Source organism: Coenobita brevimanus, chromosome 55 (assembly GCF_032717465.1).
Source record: "Coenobita brevimanus isolate Jiangsu-jjx chromosome 55, ASM3271746v2, whole genome shotgun sequence".
Classification (NCBI taxonomy): Eukaryota; Metazoa; Arthropoda; class Malacostraca; order Decapoda; family Coenobitidae; genus Coenobita; species Coenobita brevimanus.
The window spans coordinates 61401285-61416111 of NC_137008.1; the positions used below are offsets into that span (position 1 = coordinate 61401285).

The window sequence follows — 14827 nt, forward strand, 5'->3', positions numbered from 1 at the left end:
AGAGAGAGAGAGAGGGGGGGGGGGTGAAATATGAAGTAAGAGAGAGAGAGAATCGGGTTAAGGAAAGCAGACAGATAAACAAATAGACGCATCAGCAGAGACAGAAAGGAAGAGAGAGAGACAGGTACAGAGACGGAAAAAAAGCCTGAAACATATTGATAGATAGATAGATAGATAGACTGAGAGAGAGGAGGATAGGAGAAGCAGGAGATGACGCCCGAGAAAGAGCCTGCTATCTGATGAATAGCCGCGGGGAGGGAAACGAGGCAGGGGGGAGGGAGAGAAGGAGAGACAAGTGAAGGAGAGAAGAGATAAAACACTGAAGGATGGAAGAGACAGATCTGAGAGTGAGATGGAGAGAACGATAGGCAAAGATTGGAGGGTGAGAGATAGAGATATGGAGAAGAGAGGGAGAGAGACTGGAGAAGAAGCCTAAGATGAAGGATGTGTTCTGATGAATGGCCTACAGGGAGAGAGAGAGAGAGAGAGAGAGAGAGAGAGAGAGTGAGATTCTGGAGACGAGAGAGGAGAGACAGATGAAGAGGTTAGGTAACGAAAATGGATGGAAGAGATAATAATGGTTAAGCAGAGGAGTTAGGACGATTAAAGAGAGAGAGAGAGAGAGAGAGAGAGAGAGAGAGAGAGAGAGAGAGAATCATGTCCCGGTACCATTAATAAAACTATGTACAGAAATACTACTGTAGATACGGAAGCTTCAGTTCCTTAGGTTAATTTCTCTGTTTTGGTGTATGTGGGAGGATGATTTTGTGTGGTGGTGTGAGGGTGTGGGATGGTGTGTTGTATGGTGCGTTGTATGATGTGTTGTGGTGTGGTTTCTCTAAAGTCGCTAAAGTTGCTGAAGTCTTCGGGAGTCAAACATCTGACGTCCGAAAATGATTAGTGAGAGAGACGGACAAGGCCACTCATTGCGTCTAAGAATGTCATTGAAAAGAGTTAAAAATTCTCTTCATATTACATCCACAATACGTAAAATGAATATAAAGTGGACACAAATTCGCCTCCTATTCCACTACGCCTATTTCACGCGTAGGGCATGTCCGTCACTTTCCTCCCTGACGCATCATATCAAAGAGAATCATCTATGAGCAAAGAAGCGTGCCAAGCGTCTCTTAGCGTAGGAATATTAGCCACCAGAGGAAAGCAAGAAGATGTGAAATAGCAGACTATTTTCCCTCTCTGTACCCACTTTCCATCTCAGTTCACAAGGTTTTTCCCAAGCTAAGAAAAAATCGTCTGGAGGTAGCAAGAGTAAAAAGTAAAGATGCACCGCGGGACTGAAATGGTTTGGGTTGAGTGAACATAAATCACTGTTAAAGAGTAGACACTTTCAGACGTAAGGGCTAATTCGTCTGACTGACCACACTTGTGAAGGTCAGAGAGAGAGAGAGAGAGAGAGAGAGAAGTACACATATATACAGATTATCCAGACTTTATGGTTCTTATTATGTGGACTGAATTGCACGCTGATGGAAACATAATCTTTAAAACTTTGGTAGCATGAATTTTAGAGAGAGAGAGAGAGAGAGAGAGAGACGGAGAAAGCTAGAAAGAGAAAGGAGAGAGGTAAGTAGAGAGAGCGAGAGGCTGGGGGGAAATAGCTGTAATCAAGCAAATGGCTCAAACATGCCGTGAAAAAGAGAGGGAAAGGCATAAAGAGAGGGAAGAAAGAGAGATGGGAGGGGACAGAGAGGGGAGGGGAATAGTGAGAGGGGAGAACAAGAGGGGGATGCGTAGAGAGAGGGGAGTGAGAGAAGGGAAAGACAGACAGAGGGAAGAAAAAAAGAAGAGTAGACAGATATTTAGAAGGGAAAGAAAAGAGGAAAAGAAGAGGAGAGATACTTAAAAGATGATGGAAGAACATAAATATAGAGGGAAAAAAAGAGGAATGCAGGAAAAGAAGAAAGAAAACGAACATGGGAAAGAGGAAATATTCTTGATGCAGAAAGGGGAAGGGGATCTTAGAAGGAGGCGAAGGAAGAGGAGAGGGAAAGAGAGGAAGAGAAGACATAGGAGGAAGACAGTTTAATCTTTTACATTTTCATTTGCTTTAATATTATGGTTAGAGTTTTAATGAAGAGGATGCAGTAGACTTTCGTAAACACCTATCGGCCACACGAGGGTACCTGAGGCTGGTGTTCAAGAGTTGCTAATTCTGTGTCTTCTTACTAGACTACGACACACAACCGTCCCATTGATTTGCCAGGTCCCTATTTCTGTTGTAGGTTCAGACAGGTTAAGGTAAAGATAGCCAGCCGAAGAGCCCTATATCTGTCTCGGAAAACGAACCCGGGACCTGTAGGTGGCGGTACAGGAGGTGAAACAGAAATTAATGATGGAGGATCTGTTGTTGTTTCCTTCGGGTTCAATGTTATTTTGTGTTATTTCTGTACTCTTAATACTAGAGGTTGTGTGTGTGTGTGTGTGTGTGTGTGTGTGTGTGTGTGTGTGTGTGTGTGTGTGTGTGTGTGTGTGTGTGTGTCTGTCTGTCTGTCTGTCTGTGTGTGTGTGTGTGTGTTTGCAAGAGTTACATAAGTGAATTCTCCCTGTCTCTCCTCCCTCCCTGCCTCCCACCTCCCTCCTCCCCAATCCCTCTCCCCACCAGAAGGAAGAACAGTCTCCCTCTGTTCCAGCCCTTCGCTCCTCCATCCCCCTCACCCCATTACGCTCCATCCCTCTCATCCTTTCCTCTATCTCCTTACCCTCTCATCATTCGTACCTCTCTCTCCCCTCCTTCATCTCTTCCTCTTTTTTTATGATCCCTCTCCATCCCCCTCGCCCCCTCACCCTCCACTCCCTCACCTCAACACTCTCCACCCCCTCACCCTCCCTTTTATCCCCCTACCCCCTCGCCCCTTTACCCTCCCCCCTCCCATCACTACCCCTCTCCCTTCCTCATCCCCCTAATCAATATTCAGTACCAGTTACTTCGAAAAACCACCAGATTTTGGCTCGGTACAATGTAATTCTAAAATAGGTACAAAGGCAGCCAAATACCAAGAGATTTAATGTTCCTTTAGAAGCCCTTTGTTACCGAGAAAACTGTAATTATGGCACTGTATCTAATTTTATGTAGTTCTATCGCCTTCACAATCGAGACGTAATAGGCACCGGAACAAGGTATTACAGGTGAGGAGAAAGAATGCTGAGAAAAAATAAGAAAGAGAGAAGGAGGTGGAGAGGTTTGGGTTCAGGTACTTATGTTTGTCCTTGGGGGATACTAAATCGCTTACTCGTACTGTTGCGCAATGTACAACTGAATTCACAAGTCCATGGTACAGTGAGTGGTACAACTGAATTCACAAGTCCATGGTACAGTGAGTGGTACAACTGAATTCACAAGTCCATGGTACAGTGAGTGGTACTGCCTTAAGGTATGACAACAATTACTTATTTTTTTACGTCATAGGGCCAGTATTCTCGACGATTAAGGAGGCCCCCTAACACCTCTTCCTTAGCGATTTATTTTGGGGTATGACTGGTTAATATCCTTTTGAACGTAATTTATGCAGAGTATGGCGATGTTAGAAGGATTTATAGAACACGGAATTCGACTGTAAGGTATAGTAAACAAATTAAATTGCTTAGGAATGAGAGAGAGAGAGATAAGGACTGAAGGAAAAAAATTATGGAAGGAAAGAAGAAGGAAAAAGAAGGAATGAAGCTGAAAGTAGGAAGAAGAATATACGGGGAAGGAAGTATACTGTGTAGACGGCGGGAGAGCTTAAATACAGAAGGAAGGAAGGAAGGAAGGAAAGAAGGATGGGTGGAAGGAAGGAGTGAATGGAATCTTGGTTGTGGGTTAATATGAGTGGGGGGTTACGAAAGAGAAGGAAGTAAGGCATGAAATAAGGTAATGCAGTCAGGAAGGAGGGAAGGAAGGAAAATGAGAATGGACTCTTCGTTAGGAGTAAATATGGGTGGGGTGCCAAGAAAGGATGGAAGGAAGACAGGAAGGTAGCAAGGAAGGACGACGAGCAGGAAGGAAGAAAGGAAGGAAGGAGTGGGTAGGATCTTGGTTGAGAGTAAATCTGGATCCGGTGTTAAGAAAGAGAGCTAGATGAAACAGGAAGGAAGGAAGGAAGGAGGCAGGAAGGAAAAAGAGAAAGGAAGGAGGGAGAGGAGGAAGGAAGGAAGGAAAGAAGGAAGGAAGGAAGGAAGGAAGGAAGGAGTGCCTGGGATCTTGGCTGGGAGTAAATATGGGCTGGGTGTTTACCGGGTCGACAGTGCCGCCAGTTTCCAGCTCTACTTCCCTCCATCCCTCCCTTCCTCCCTCACTTTTCCTCCATCTTCTCTCTCTCCACTCCTGTCTCTCACTCTCCCTTCTTCCCTCTTTCCTCCCTGCTCCCCTCCCTCCACGCAGGTGTCTCCCTCTCCCGTTCCTTCTTCCTTTTTCTCTGTCTCTCTTTCTCTTCCTTTCAGCTTTGCCCTCTAGTTCCTCTCTTACTTTCCTCACGCTTTCATTCTCTCCTTTCTCCCTCCACGCTTCTCTCTCCCTCCCCTCATCCTTCCTTCTTCTTCCTTCACTCCCTTTCCTTTCTTCCTCCTTTTCCTCACCACTAGTTTCTCTCCCTCTTGTCCCCCCTCCTTTTTTTTTTCCTCCTTCGTCCCCTTCCCTCTCATTTATCCCTCTCCATCGACTCTTCCTTTAATCCTACTTACCTCCCTCTTCTCTTCGTTCCCTCACCCTTCTTACTCCCTCCCACTCAGTGTTTCCCTCCAATTCCGTTTCCTCCATCCCCCTCTACTGTGAAATCCACTCTCTCTCTCTCTCTCTCTCTCTCTCTCTCTCTTCCTCGCTCCCCTTCTCCCTCTCTCTACCCCTATTCAGTTTCATTCTCTCCCTGACTCTCATTTCCACTCCCCCCTGCCCCCTCTCACTCTGTCTGCCTGTCTGTCTGTCTGTTGTCTGTCTGTCTGTCTGTCTGTCTGTCTGTCTCTCTGTCTCTGTCTCTGTCTCTCTCTCTCTCTCTCTCTCTCTCTCTCTCTCTCTCGGTCCCCGTCCCTCAGTCTGGGTCCTTTTCTCGATCGTTTGGATTCCCTCCCTCCCTCCCTCTGTTTCTCTCCCTTCCTCCCTCTGGATTCCTCCCTTCCTTCCTTTTGTCTCCCTTTCTCCTGTTCTTGCCTTCCCTCCCTTCTTCCTTCCCTCCCTCCTTTTTCCTCCCTGTCGTCGATTCCCTCCCTTCCACCCTCCCTCCATCTCTCCCTTCCTCCCTCCCTCCCTCTTGTCCTCTTCCCACTTCACTCCTCCCTCATGACGTTAGTTTTTCCCTCCCTCCCTTTTTTTCTTCTCCCTTTCCTCTTCCCTCGGGCCACGTTCTCACTTGGCTTCCTCTCCCTCTCAACTTTTCACATAATCTCTCTCTCTCTCTCTCTCTCTCTCTCTCTCTCTCTCTAACTTTTATAAAGCCCATTTCCTTTCCTATGTTCCCATTTCTCCAAATACCCCTCCTTCGTCATCTCCCCCCTCCCATTTCTCCCCCCTTCTTTCTTTCTCTCCCCTCCTTTACCCTCTATCACCTCTCTCTCTTTCCTCCTCCCCTGAGTCACTTTCCCAATTGGCTCTCTCTCCTTAAGCTCTTTCCTCTCTCTCTCAAGTTTTCACATAATCCTATTCGCTTTCCTCCTTCAGCTTATTAAATGTTATACTCTCTCTCTCTCTCTCTCTCTCTCTCTCTCTCTCTCTCTCACCTTTTTTTTTTTTTCCCCTCCCAGACCCCTTTTATTTTCATCTGTTCTCTTTCCTCTTATCTTTTCCTATTTTTTTTCCTTCGTTATCTTTCTCTCCTTCCTTATTTTCCTACCACGTCCTTCAGTCTATTATTTCCGTCCCTCATTTATTTATTTATTTATTTATTTATTTACTTTCAGTGTTCGTCCCTCCTCTTTGTTCGTCTCAATCTTAATTACATTCTTACCTCGTTCATCACAGTCTCTCTCAGATTCCCCCTATTTTCTTCTGTTTTCGTCTTTTATATCTCTTTCCGTTTCCCAGTTCGTCCTTCCACCTTTCATTCCAGTCTTTTTTTAATTTATAATCTTCCCTCCCTCCTTCATTCCAGTCTCATTCCTCCTCGTCAGTCTCTTTTGAAAACCCCACCATTCTTTTCTGTCTTCCTTTTTCTTCTTTTTTTTTCTTAGTTTGTCCTTCCATTCTTCATTCCATTTTTTTTTTCTTTTTCTCACCTAAAAGTTTTCCTCGTCTTTCCTTCAACTCCTTTCTTCCTCAGAGACCACAGTTTTTCGTTCTTTTTCAGCCACGTTCCTATTTTATTTTTTATTCCTTTTTCCCCAGTACTGTTGTCCATCCATCATTCCAGCTTCCTTCCTCCTGGCCAGTGAAATTTCCTCTCCCTCCCAATGGCTCCTCTCCTTCTCTACGTCCTTTCTTCTGCACTGTTTCCTCCTCTACCTCCTCTCCTTTTCTAAATTCTTTCTTTCTCTGTCTGCCTTCCTCCTCCGTCTCTCCTCCTGCACCTCCTTTCTTCTACTATCTTGTTTTATCCTCTACTTTCTCTCCTCGTCTGCCTCCTTTCCCTATCTACTTCCTTTCCTTCACCACCTTCTTTCTTTTACCACCTCTTTTCCTGCTCCACATTCTTTTCTTCTCCACCTCCTATCCTCTTCCACCTCCTATCTCCTCCCTCATCTTCTTTCCTCGTCCACCTCCTCTCCCTCTGTACTTCCTCTCCTCCTCCACCTCCCCTCCTCTTCCACCTCAGCCTCGTCTTCTCTTCCACCTCCTTCTCTCCTCCACGTCCTCTCCTCCTCCACCGTCTGTCCACCAGTCGATAAAGGTTAAAATACTGGAACTGGTTATCTCAATGGTCGAGTGATGGGTGTATGTAGAACTCCCTCCTGTTTTCCAAAATTTAATATATTCCTTTTCATAGCTACGTAATATCAACATCATTTCTTAATCTATCAGGAGAATGTCAGATAGTATTAATTTTTATCTAATTAGGTATACCCCGTTCACTTTAAATTGGTCTAAACTTCCCATCCCTACGAGATATCAAAATCTTTTCTTTATCACTCACGCAAATTTCAGAGTGTGCCAGTGATTACTATTTTTTTTTTTTCTGTTTAGGTACACCCCGTTCACTTTACCTTGGCCTAAACTTCCCATCTCTCCCTCTTGAATGCTGAGTTGTGGCAATAGATTAACACTGGAATATGATCCTGGTCACGAAGAAGTGCTGTGGAAAGGATGTAGAACCAAAGCGTTGTCTTTTTCTGCCACTGAGCTATGTGAAATAAGCTGCAAAAGGACGAAAATCTGGGCCAGGTTAAGGTGAAAGGACTATAGAACGAGGAGCATTTCGTAGTCTTGAAGGAAATCACGAGACCATATCTGTTAAATTTATTCTTATTTTCTTATTCATTTCTAAAAGATATTGTGAACAGCATCTTGTAATTTAGAAAAGGGCGAGATTGTATTGGTGAAATTCCTTTTGTTAATCCGGGAGATAAGGGAAGCGAGGACGGTGGGGCGAGGACGATGGAGCGAGGACGGTGGAGCGAGAGCCGGCCACACAAAGAAGATGAGTTGGCTTAGAGTTTTGCATATCAACTACACGAGATAATTTTTTGCTATCCTAAACTCCCCCTAGATTACGACCTGCAGTAGTTGGATTATCTCAGGGTCCCCAATTATACTGCTGGGGAGACAATTATACTGCTGGGGAGACAATTACACTGCTGGAGGGGACAATTATACTGCTGGGGGGAACAGTTATACTGCTGGGGAGGATAATTACACTGCTGGAGGGGACAATTATACTGCTGGGGAGGATAATTACACTGCTGGAGGGGACAGTTATACTGCTGGGGAGGATAATTACACTGCTGGAGGGGACAATTATGCTGCTGGGGGGACAATTATACCGCTGGGGGAGGACACAGACTGAGTCCACCTGTCTGACCGGCACGAAAAACAAACTCTGGTTCTCCTAGTTGTGGCCTGATCTTGCTAACCAGTGCATAGCTCGAGGCACATCGGCTTTGAAGTATCTCCCATTTGATATGAAGACTGAATGTATTAGTATCGCTACAGCTTCAGTTCATTCAGCCAGACACATGACGATTTACAGGGTCGTATTGTGTAGCACCTTTTCCTCAGCTGTTTATTTTGTACAGTGCACCTCAGTTTTCTTGTCTGGTATTCATGCAAACCCAATATCAAGTAGTATAAACAACAAACAAGGGAAGGTGAAAGATTCCTATGCAAAATAAGTAACAAGGAGGGGGTGCTAAGAAGGACCCCTGTACCGGCACTCATAAACTCTTGCCATACTCGTTGTACCACGAACTTTTGAACTCAGCTGTACCATGGGACTTGTGAATTCAGCTGTACCATGGGACTTGTGAATTCAACTGTACCACGGACCTGTGCATTGAAAAGTACCACCGGACGTATGAATTCAACTGCATTACCGGTCTTGTGAATTTTTTATGCTGTAGGCCTTGGGTTCTTTCTTTCTAGCATAAAGAAAGTGTTGCATGGATGTGTGAATTCAACCATATCACGGACGTCTGAATTCAAGTGTGCTACCAACTCATCGTACGTGTGAATCCAACCCATCGTACCTCTGAATCCAACCCATAGTACGTGTGAATCCAGCCCATCGTACTTATAAATCCCACCCATCGTACTTGTGAATCCAACCCATCGTTCGTGTGAATTCAACCCATCGTACTTGTGAATCCAACCCATCGTTCGTGTGAATCCAACCCATCGTACTTGTAAATCCAACTCATAGTACGTGTGAATCCAACCGTATCACCCGACTACCGGCTCCCCCACACAAAGGCCGGCTCGGGTAGGCGTGATGAATTGAGGTCCTACCTGTCCCTAAGACGGTGGCGGCGACGGTGAGTGTCAACAACGTCCTCATGGTTGCTGTGGGTGTGCTGTGGGCGTGGGGGCTTGTGGCAGTGGGCGGAGGTGGGCGAGCGATGGCCTTGTCTGGGCGTCCGTGAGCTTGCCTTGAGGTGCTGTGGGCTGTGGGTAAACCAGATGGCCTCCTCTGTGGTGGCTGTGGGCGTGGGTTCTCTAGGTTTCTGTGGGCGTGAGAGGGGTTGCTGTGGGCGGTGGGTGGACTAGAGGGGCTTTATCTGGCGTCCGTGGCTCCCGAGTGCTATCACCTTCACCGTCACCGGCACACTGAGGGCGCGGGTGCCAGGCGTGGGCCGGCCGTGGCACTAGACCGGGATGGTGGCGCTACTCTCGCTCCATGGTATTCTGGCTGGCACTGGAGGATTCATGGCACCTCTTCCTTGGCGATTTATTTTCCTTTTAATGTTCTCCTGTAACCTCCTGTCTACATAGTTTGCATTAATATTTAGAACATGGCATAATAAAAGTAATCTGGTAAATACTCGGTGAAATATCGTTCCCTGACACAGTAGAGCTGGGGGAGGCAGGGGGAGTGAGAGGGTCATAATGTAAGTGGCATAAAAAGCTTCGTAACACCTCTTCCTTTGCGATTTATTGTCCATGTTACACCTCCATATTTCCATGTACCCTTCTTACATCTTTCTGACACTGACCTAGTTTGAGCAAATTATCACGCAAGAGAGTATTGACATCGCTCCCCACAATGTTGCTGATGATTCCATTGATAATAAACACATATATAATACAATGCATAAATAAAGAAAAAATAAGAAGTATAGAAAAGAATCATAAATAAAACAGCATGATAAGAAGCGTAAATGAAAAGCACAAATAAAAACAAACAAACATAATTAAAAGATATAAATAAAAGGGGATAAATAATAAAAAGCATAAATAAAAACCTAAATAATAAAAAAGTATAAATAAAGACATGAATGTAAATCAAATACTGGGGTTTGTGTTTTAGGAAAGACTGAAGCATAGCAAACATTATTACTTGCCTTGGTGATCCTTGCGCAGTCGATAGGTATTACTAACTCTCCATCTAACTCTCCACCTAACTCTCCTAACTCTCCATCTAACTCTCCATCTAACTCTCCTTCGCTTGCTTTACTATGCACCTTGTATTTCACTTTAAGAGATCATTTTGTACAATACAGGGCTGTACTGAAGTGGCATGGTTGTTTTTGTTGCACGTTTTTCTGGTCGATTTATCGTAGATCATACTCTTACATATTATCTTCATGGCTGTTCATATACGTTTCTAATCTCGACATAGCTTGCCTCAGTAACGTACAAATTATAAAAAAAAAAAAGGTGTAATATACAAAATAGATCGGTGAGGATGACGTGCCTCGAGGTCTCCAGTGCTATCTAAAATACAATCCGCGGTAGACAGCCATTGCATCCTTACACAGAGTACCCAGAGCTGCAACAACGTCAATAAAAACTCCACCTTTGACGATATCAGACCAGGTGTTTCTTTGACCCCATCAGAGTATCACCTGGCTGAGAGGTGCAATTTCCCCTTCATTTTCCTACCCGTTTCTCAGCGCCCTATCTCCCTTCGCTAGACTCTCAGGAAGAACAGTGGCAACGGAGGACAGAGCCGTAAGAGACAGGATATGGAAAGGTACAGAACGTGTTGAATCAGATGGCGTGTTTTGCTGCTTCGTACTTGTTATTAACGAAGAGTGTATTTACCTTCCTAGAGGCCTCCGGGTGTGATGAGGTTGAGGAAGGGTGTATTTGAGTCCCTCATTTCGAAAAGTCAATCGTAGGCTGAGTAAAATCGTCTGCAGAGAGAGAGAGAGAGAGGGGAGGGAGAGAGAGTAAAATAAAAACTAAAATAAAAAATACATTACCTGATTGAACAGATTGAAGCTATAGTCTGTGATGGCAGAGAGGGATAGTTCTGGGATGATCAACACTCACAGGCTCCTATAGCTCACTGTCAGTTGAGGGAAATCATCTGGCGTTAGGTGGGAATGGAGTACTGGAGCTGTCAGGAGCATGAGAGGGTTTAAAGGTGTAGTGTTGCAGGGCTCCAGTAGCTTGTGGTAAAGGGTATGAAATCTGCCTACTAGAGAGGGATGTTGCTGGGATAATTAATGAGCAGGGGTAAATCTGCCAATAAATGAATAAATAAATGGATAAATAAATAATCATAACCTATATTATAACACTGACTATTCGCACTAACTACTGTATCACTGCCTGTGTTTTGTATCTATCCTACCCTGACCTACACTGTCCTACTGTCTACTCCTACTCTTTCCTGTTTTGCCGCCTGTCCTTTGTATCCTTTCTACCTTCCTCATAACCTAGCCCATACCACCGTCTCCTACCACCATCTTTTTTCAGGCTGTCTTATAAACCTACCGTCTCTCTGACCTCCCTATAAATATTCTCCATTCAGTATCTACCTCCAGTATCTTTTGCTTCATTGTCTGTGCTTTGTGTCGGTCCTGCGCTCCTCCCTAACCCTTTTATGACTCCTTTGCACGTCATACTAATAATCACTCTGTCTTCTGTTTCTTCGTCTGTTCCTTCAGTCTCTCCTATCCTCCTCCTATCCAGCACCATACCACTGTCTGCTCCATCTAACCTCTTTTACACCGTCTGTGCTCAAAGATTTAAAGTTCTAATCTGTGTCTCTCACCCACTCAGTATTTCCTCTTGTCAGAATGGATCATCTTCATATAGCACCGTCTGCTTCCACTATCTTCTCTTTCACCGTCTGTGCCTCGTCTCTGTCCTACCCTCCCCCTGACCCCTGCCCCTATGACTTTCCCCACGGCACGCGAGATGCTCCTGCCGCTCGTCCCAGGATTTACAACTCTGCCTGCGTGACTCCCTCCATTTATTTGTGAATTTCGCGTGCGCCAAACTCGTCTCATCCCGGGTGGCGACGAGCAGCGACGAGAAACCGGCAACTCGTCCTGGATAAATCTTGCGCAACCAGAGATAAGCACGTCTTCTTGTCAGTGTAGGAGTTTCATCTGACGGGACTGGGCTATTCTCATAGATAGGATACTAAGTCGTGGTTGCATGATATTCAGTTAGCTTTAATTACGAGGTAGGGTGGAGTCTCCTTGGTTACTAGTCAAATTTACCTTCCAATCTGACTATCCTTGGCCATCAACTGAGCTGAAAAAAGGGCTAGAGGTCCTTGTCAGTTGAACACAAGTCACTGTAGATTGTTTCTCACTTTACTAGGTTTTTATTTAATACTGACAGAGTTTACATAAATATAGAAGAATGTATGATCGTGTCTTATGTGGGAAAGCATGGCAACTGCAGGGCTCTTATCTTTGCGTAACCAGAGATAAGCGAAGCCAGAGATAAGCACTATGTTCTCGTTTCCCTACGCTTACTATAGTCCTTTTACCCTAACCTGGCTCAGATTTTCGTCTTTTTGTTACTTACTCCACGTACCTTAGTGAAAAAAAACAAAATCAGTGGTACAAAAGAGCCTGTATTATCGACATAAAAGGCTGTCTATACTCTGTTCACTTTATCGTGGCCTAAAATTGCCATCTCTCCGTCGTGAATACTGAGATGTAGCAAAGATTAACACTAGAATACGCTGGTGGTCCCTAAGCAGTGCAACGGGAATGATGTATAGCCGTAGCACTTTCTTCTTCTGCCACTGAAGCCGCATGAAATAAGCTGCAAAATATCGAAAATCTGGACGAAATGCGTGAATGCGTGTTTATGTGTGTGTGTGGGGGGCATGTGGGTGCGTGTGTGGATGGGTATGTGGGTGTATGGGTTTGTGTGTGGGTGGTAACAATTTCACACGGGAAAATTTTACTCTTTGCTTTCTTTTTTTATTTTCTTCCCCCTCCCCATCCTATCCACGCCATTTTTACTGGGAGTGATGATGATGATGATGATGATGATGATTAATAGTTTGTCGTTTGCTGTTTTATTTAGTATGATTATTAACTAGTTTTACATGCCATACCCTTCTCCTGCCTACATGGAAATAATGTGATATTTGTTTTATTTTCCTGGTGTAGGGCGTTTTTAGGTGTAATGTTGCAGTGGAAAAATCAGCCAGCCTGTTTATTTAAGTATTCATTTTCACAGTTTATTTTGTGTTTATTTATTTATTTACAGATATATGGGGAACAGTCCAGTGTTGTCCAGCTGACTATCAGGTAAGTCCTTTGTTTATTTTCCTCTGATTTTTTTTTACAGTATGATGAGCACCATTATTCGTAAAAGATATTAGAAGAAATTTCCTTTTAAGTATACCAAGAAATAATGCTTTATCTCCAACGGTAGAACAGAAAGGTAAGTAATGCGAGTGATTATTTTTTTCTGTTCTTACATAGCGATCTGGCACTGTATCTATGAATCATTCTAACTTTTTTTTTTTCCATTAATAACAGGTCTTCATGACAGTTACCTAAAATCACACATCGTTTAGCGTTTCATACTTTTGTCATCGTAATATTCATTCTGATTCGGTTAAGAAGGGTTTGGTAGTCGCGTGAGTGAAGGTAATGCAATGATCAAGTGAAGTTATGCAGAACTTAAGCCTAGGAGACTTTATGAATGCAAGTCCTGCTCCATAATGATACCTAGTGTAAATACTTCCTTGCGTAATAAAAGCAGGGAGCGAGCGGACAGACAAGTGGCCAATTACTGACAGTCATTAGCTAAACCCACGATCGAGCAAGAGGTGATTGGCTTCTCTGCCCGGCTGCTAAATATCCCCCATAATTTGGCATGCAGGTTAATGATTCACACCTGATCAATAAATAGCCCTCAGCAATTGGTATATCATTTTTTTTAAGTGCACGCTCAAGGGTTTAAATAGACGTCCATTAAAAGATCGTGTAGGGAACTCATTCACCACAGGGGCGAAGTTAGGATTGCTTATGGAGGAGGGTAGTGGGGAGTGATCTAACCTGATGTAGGAGTATCCCATTACTTCTGTTAAGTTTGGCCGGTGGGGGATAAGAGTGAGGGGGAGAGGGGGACGGAGGGAGGGGGAGTGACTGAACGCTGAAGATAAGAGCATGGCGATAAGGCAGGGAGTCTGACTATAAAGAAGTGCAGTATGAGTTTCACCAAATGGGTAAGAGATGGTTTCCTGGGCACAGAATTCTCATCAATATTTCAGATCGTGTTTAAAAGAGCTTTAGCATAATTTAAGTCACCTCTTTTGCAAGCAAACCCTGTTAACGTGTAAAATATGATACTGTTTTAACACTACTTTGGGCCAGATTTTTGTCCTTTTGCAGCTTATTTTATGTAGCTTAGTGGCAAAATATGTAAATACTATGACCTCACGTACCTTTCATAGCACTTCGTAACTGACATCATATTCTAGTGTTGACTTCTTGTAACAACTCAGTAATCAAGGTGAAAAAATTCCAGTTTTAGGCCAGGTTAGAGGAAAAGGGGTATACGAAAAAAAAAATGGCCTCCATGATATCAGTGATTAATGGGGGAAAATGATGGTATGAGGCTGAGGTGTGATATAAGTAGCCTTTATGAAACTAATAGGAAAATAATGCACAGATCTGATTATCTTTTTGGTTCGAGGCGGTCTTGGCCCCACAACAGTCCTCCCACAGCCCCTCTCCCCCTCCGCTTCCTTTCCTCCTTGGGCCTCGGCTACGCCCATGATCCACCTTCAGGAGTCAATATCAGAGCCAGAAGCCGGGAATCCAATGAACATAAAAGCTATCCATAACATAAAGCCACACTTTGTATTCACCTTTAACAGAAAACGCGCAATGTTGCTGAATATTTTAAGGACGACTAAAAGAAGCTTCTGGGTTTAAAACAGTCCATTCGATACAAACTGTTTTCTTTTAAGTTTCAGATTAGCCAGTGAATGGATACCTACCGCATACTGAGAGTCTTTCATATTACTATACAGGCCCGTAG

General features: G+C 44.2%; 1 protein-coding gene across 1 annotated transcript in view; it reads right to left on the reverse strand.

Annotated features, from left to right (window-relative positions):
* The window catches only part of LOC145401346 (uncharacterized), a 123494-nt gene extending 109635 nt beyond the window's left edge, over nt 1-13859 (reverse strand). Inside the window, exons 1-2 of the mRNA XM_080273671.1 lie at nt 13840-13859; nt 8867-9102 (exon numbers count right to left, since the gene is read on the reverse strand). Coding sequence (XP_080129797.1) covers nt 8867-9102; nt 13840-13859 — 256 coding nt within the window. The remainder of the gene's footprint in view (nt 1-8866; nt 9103-13839) is intronic.
* Nucleotides 13860-14827: the final 968 nt, after the last annotated feature.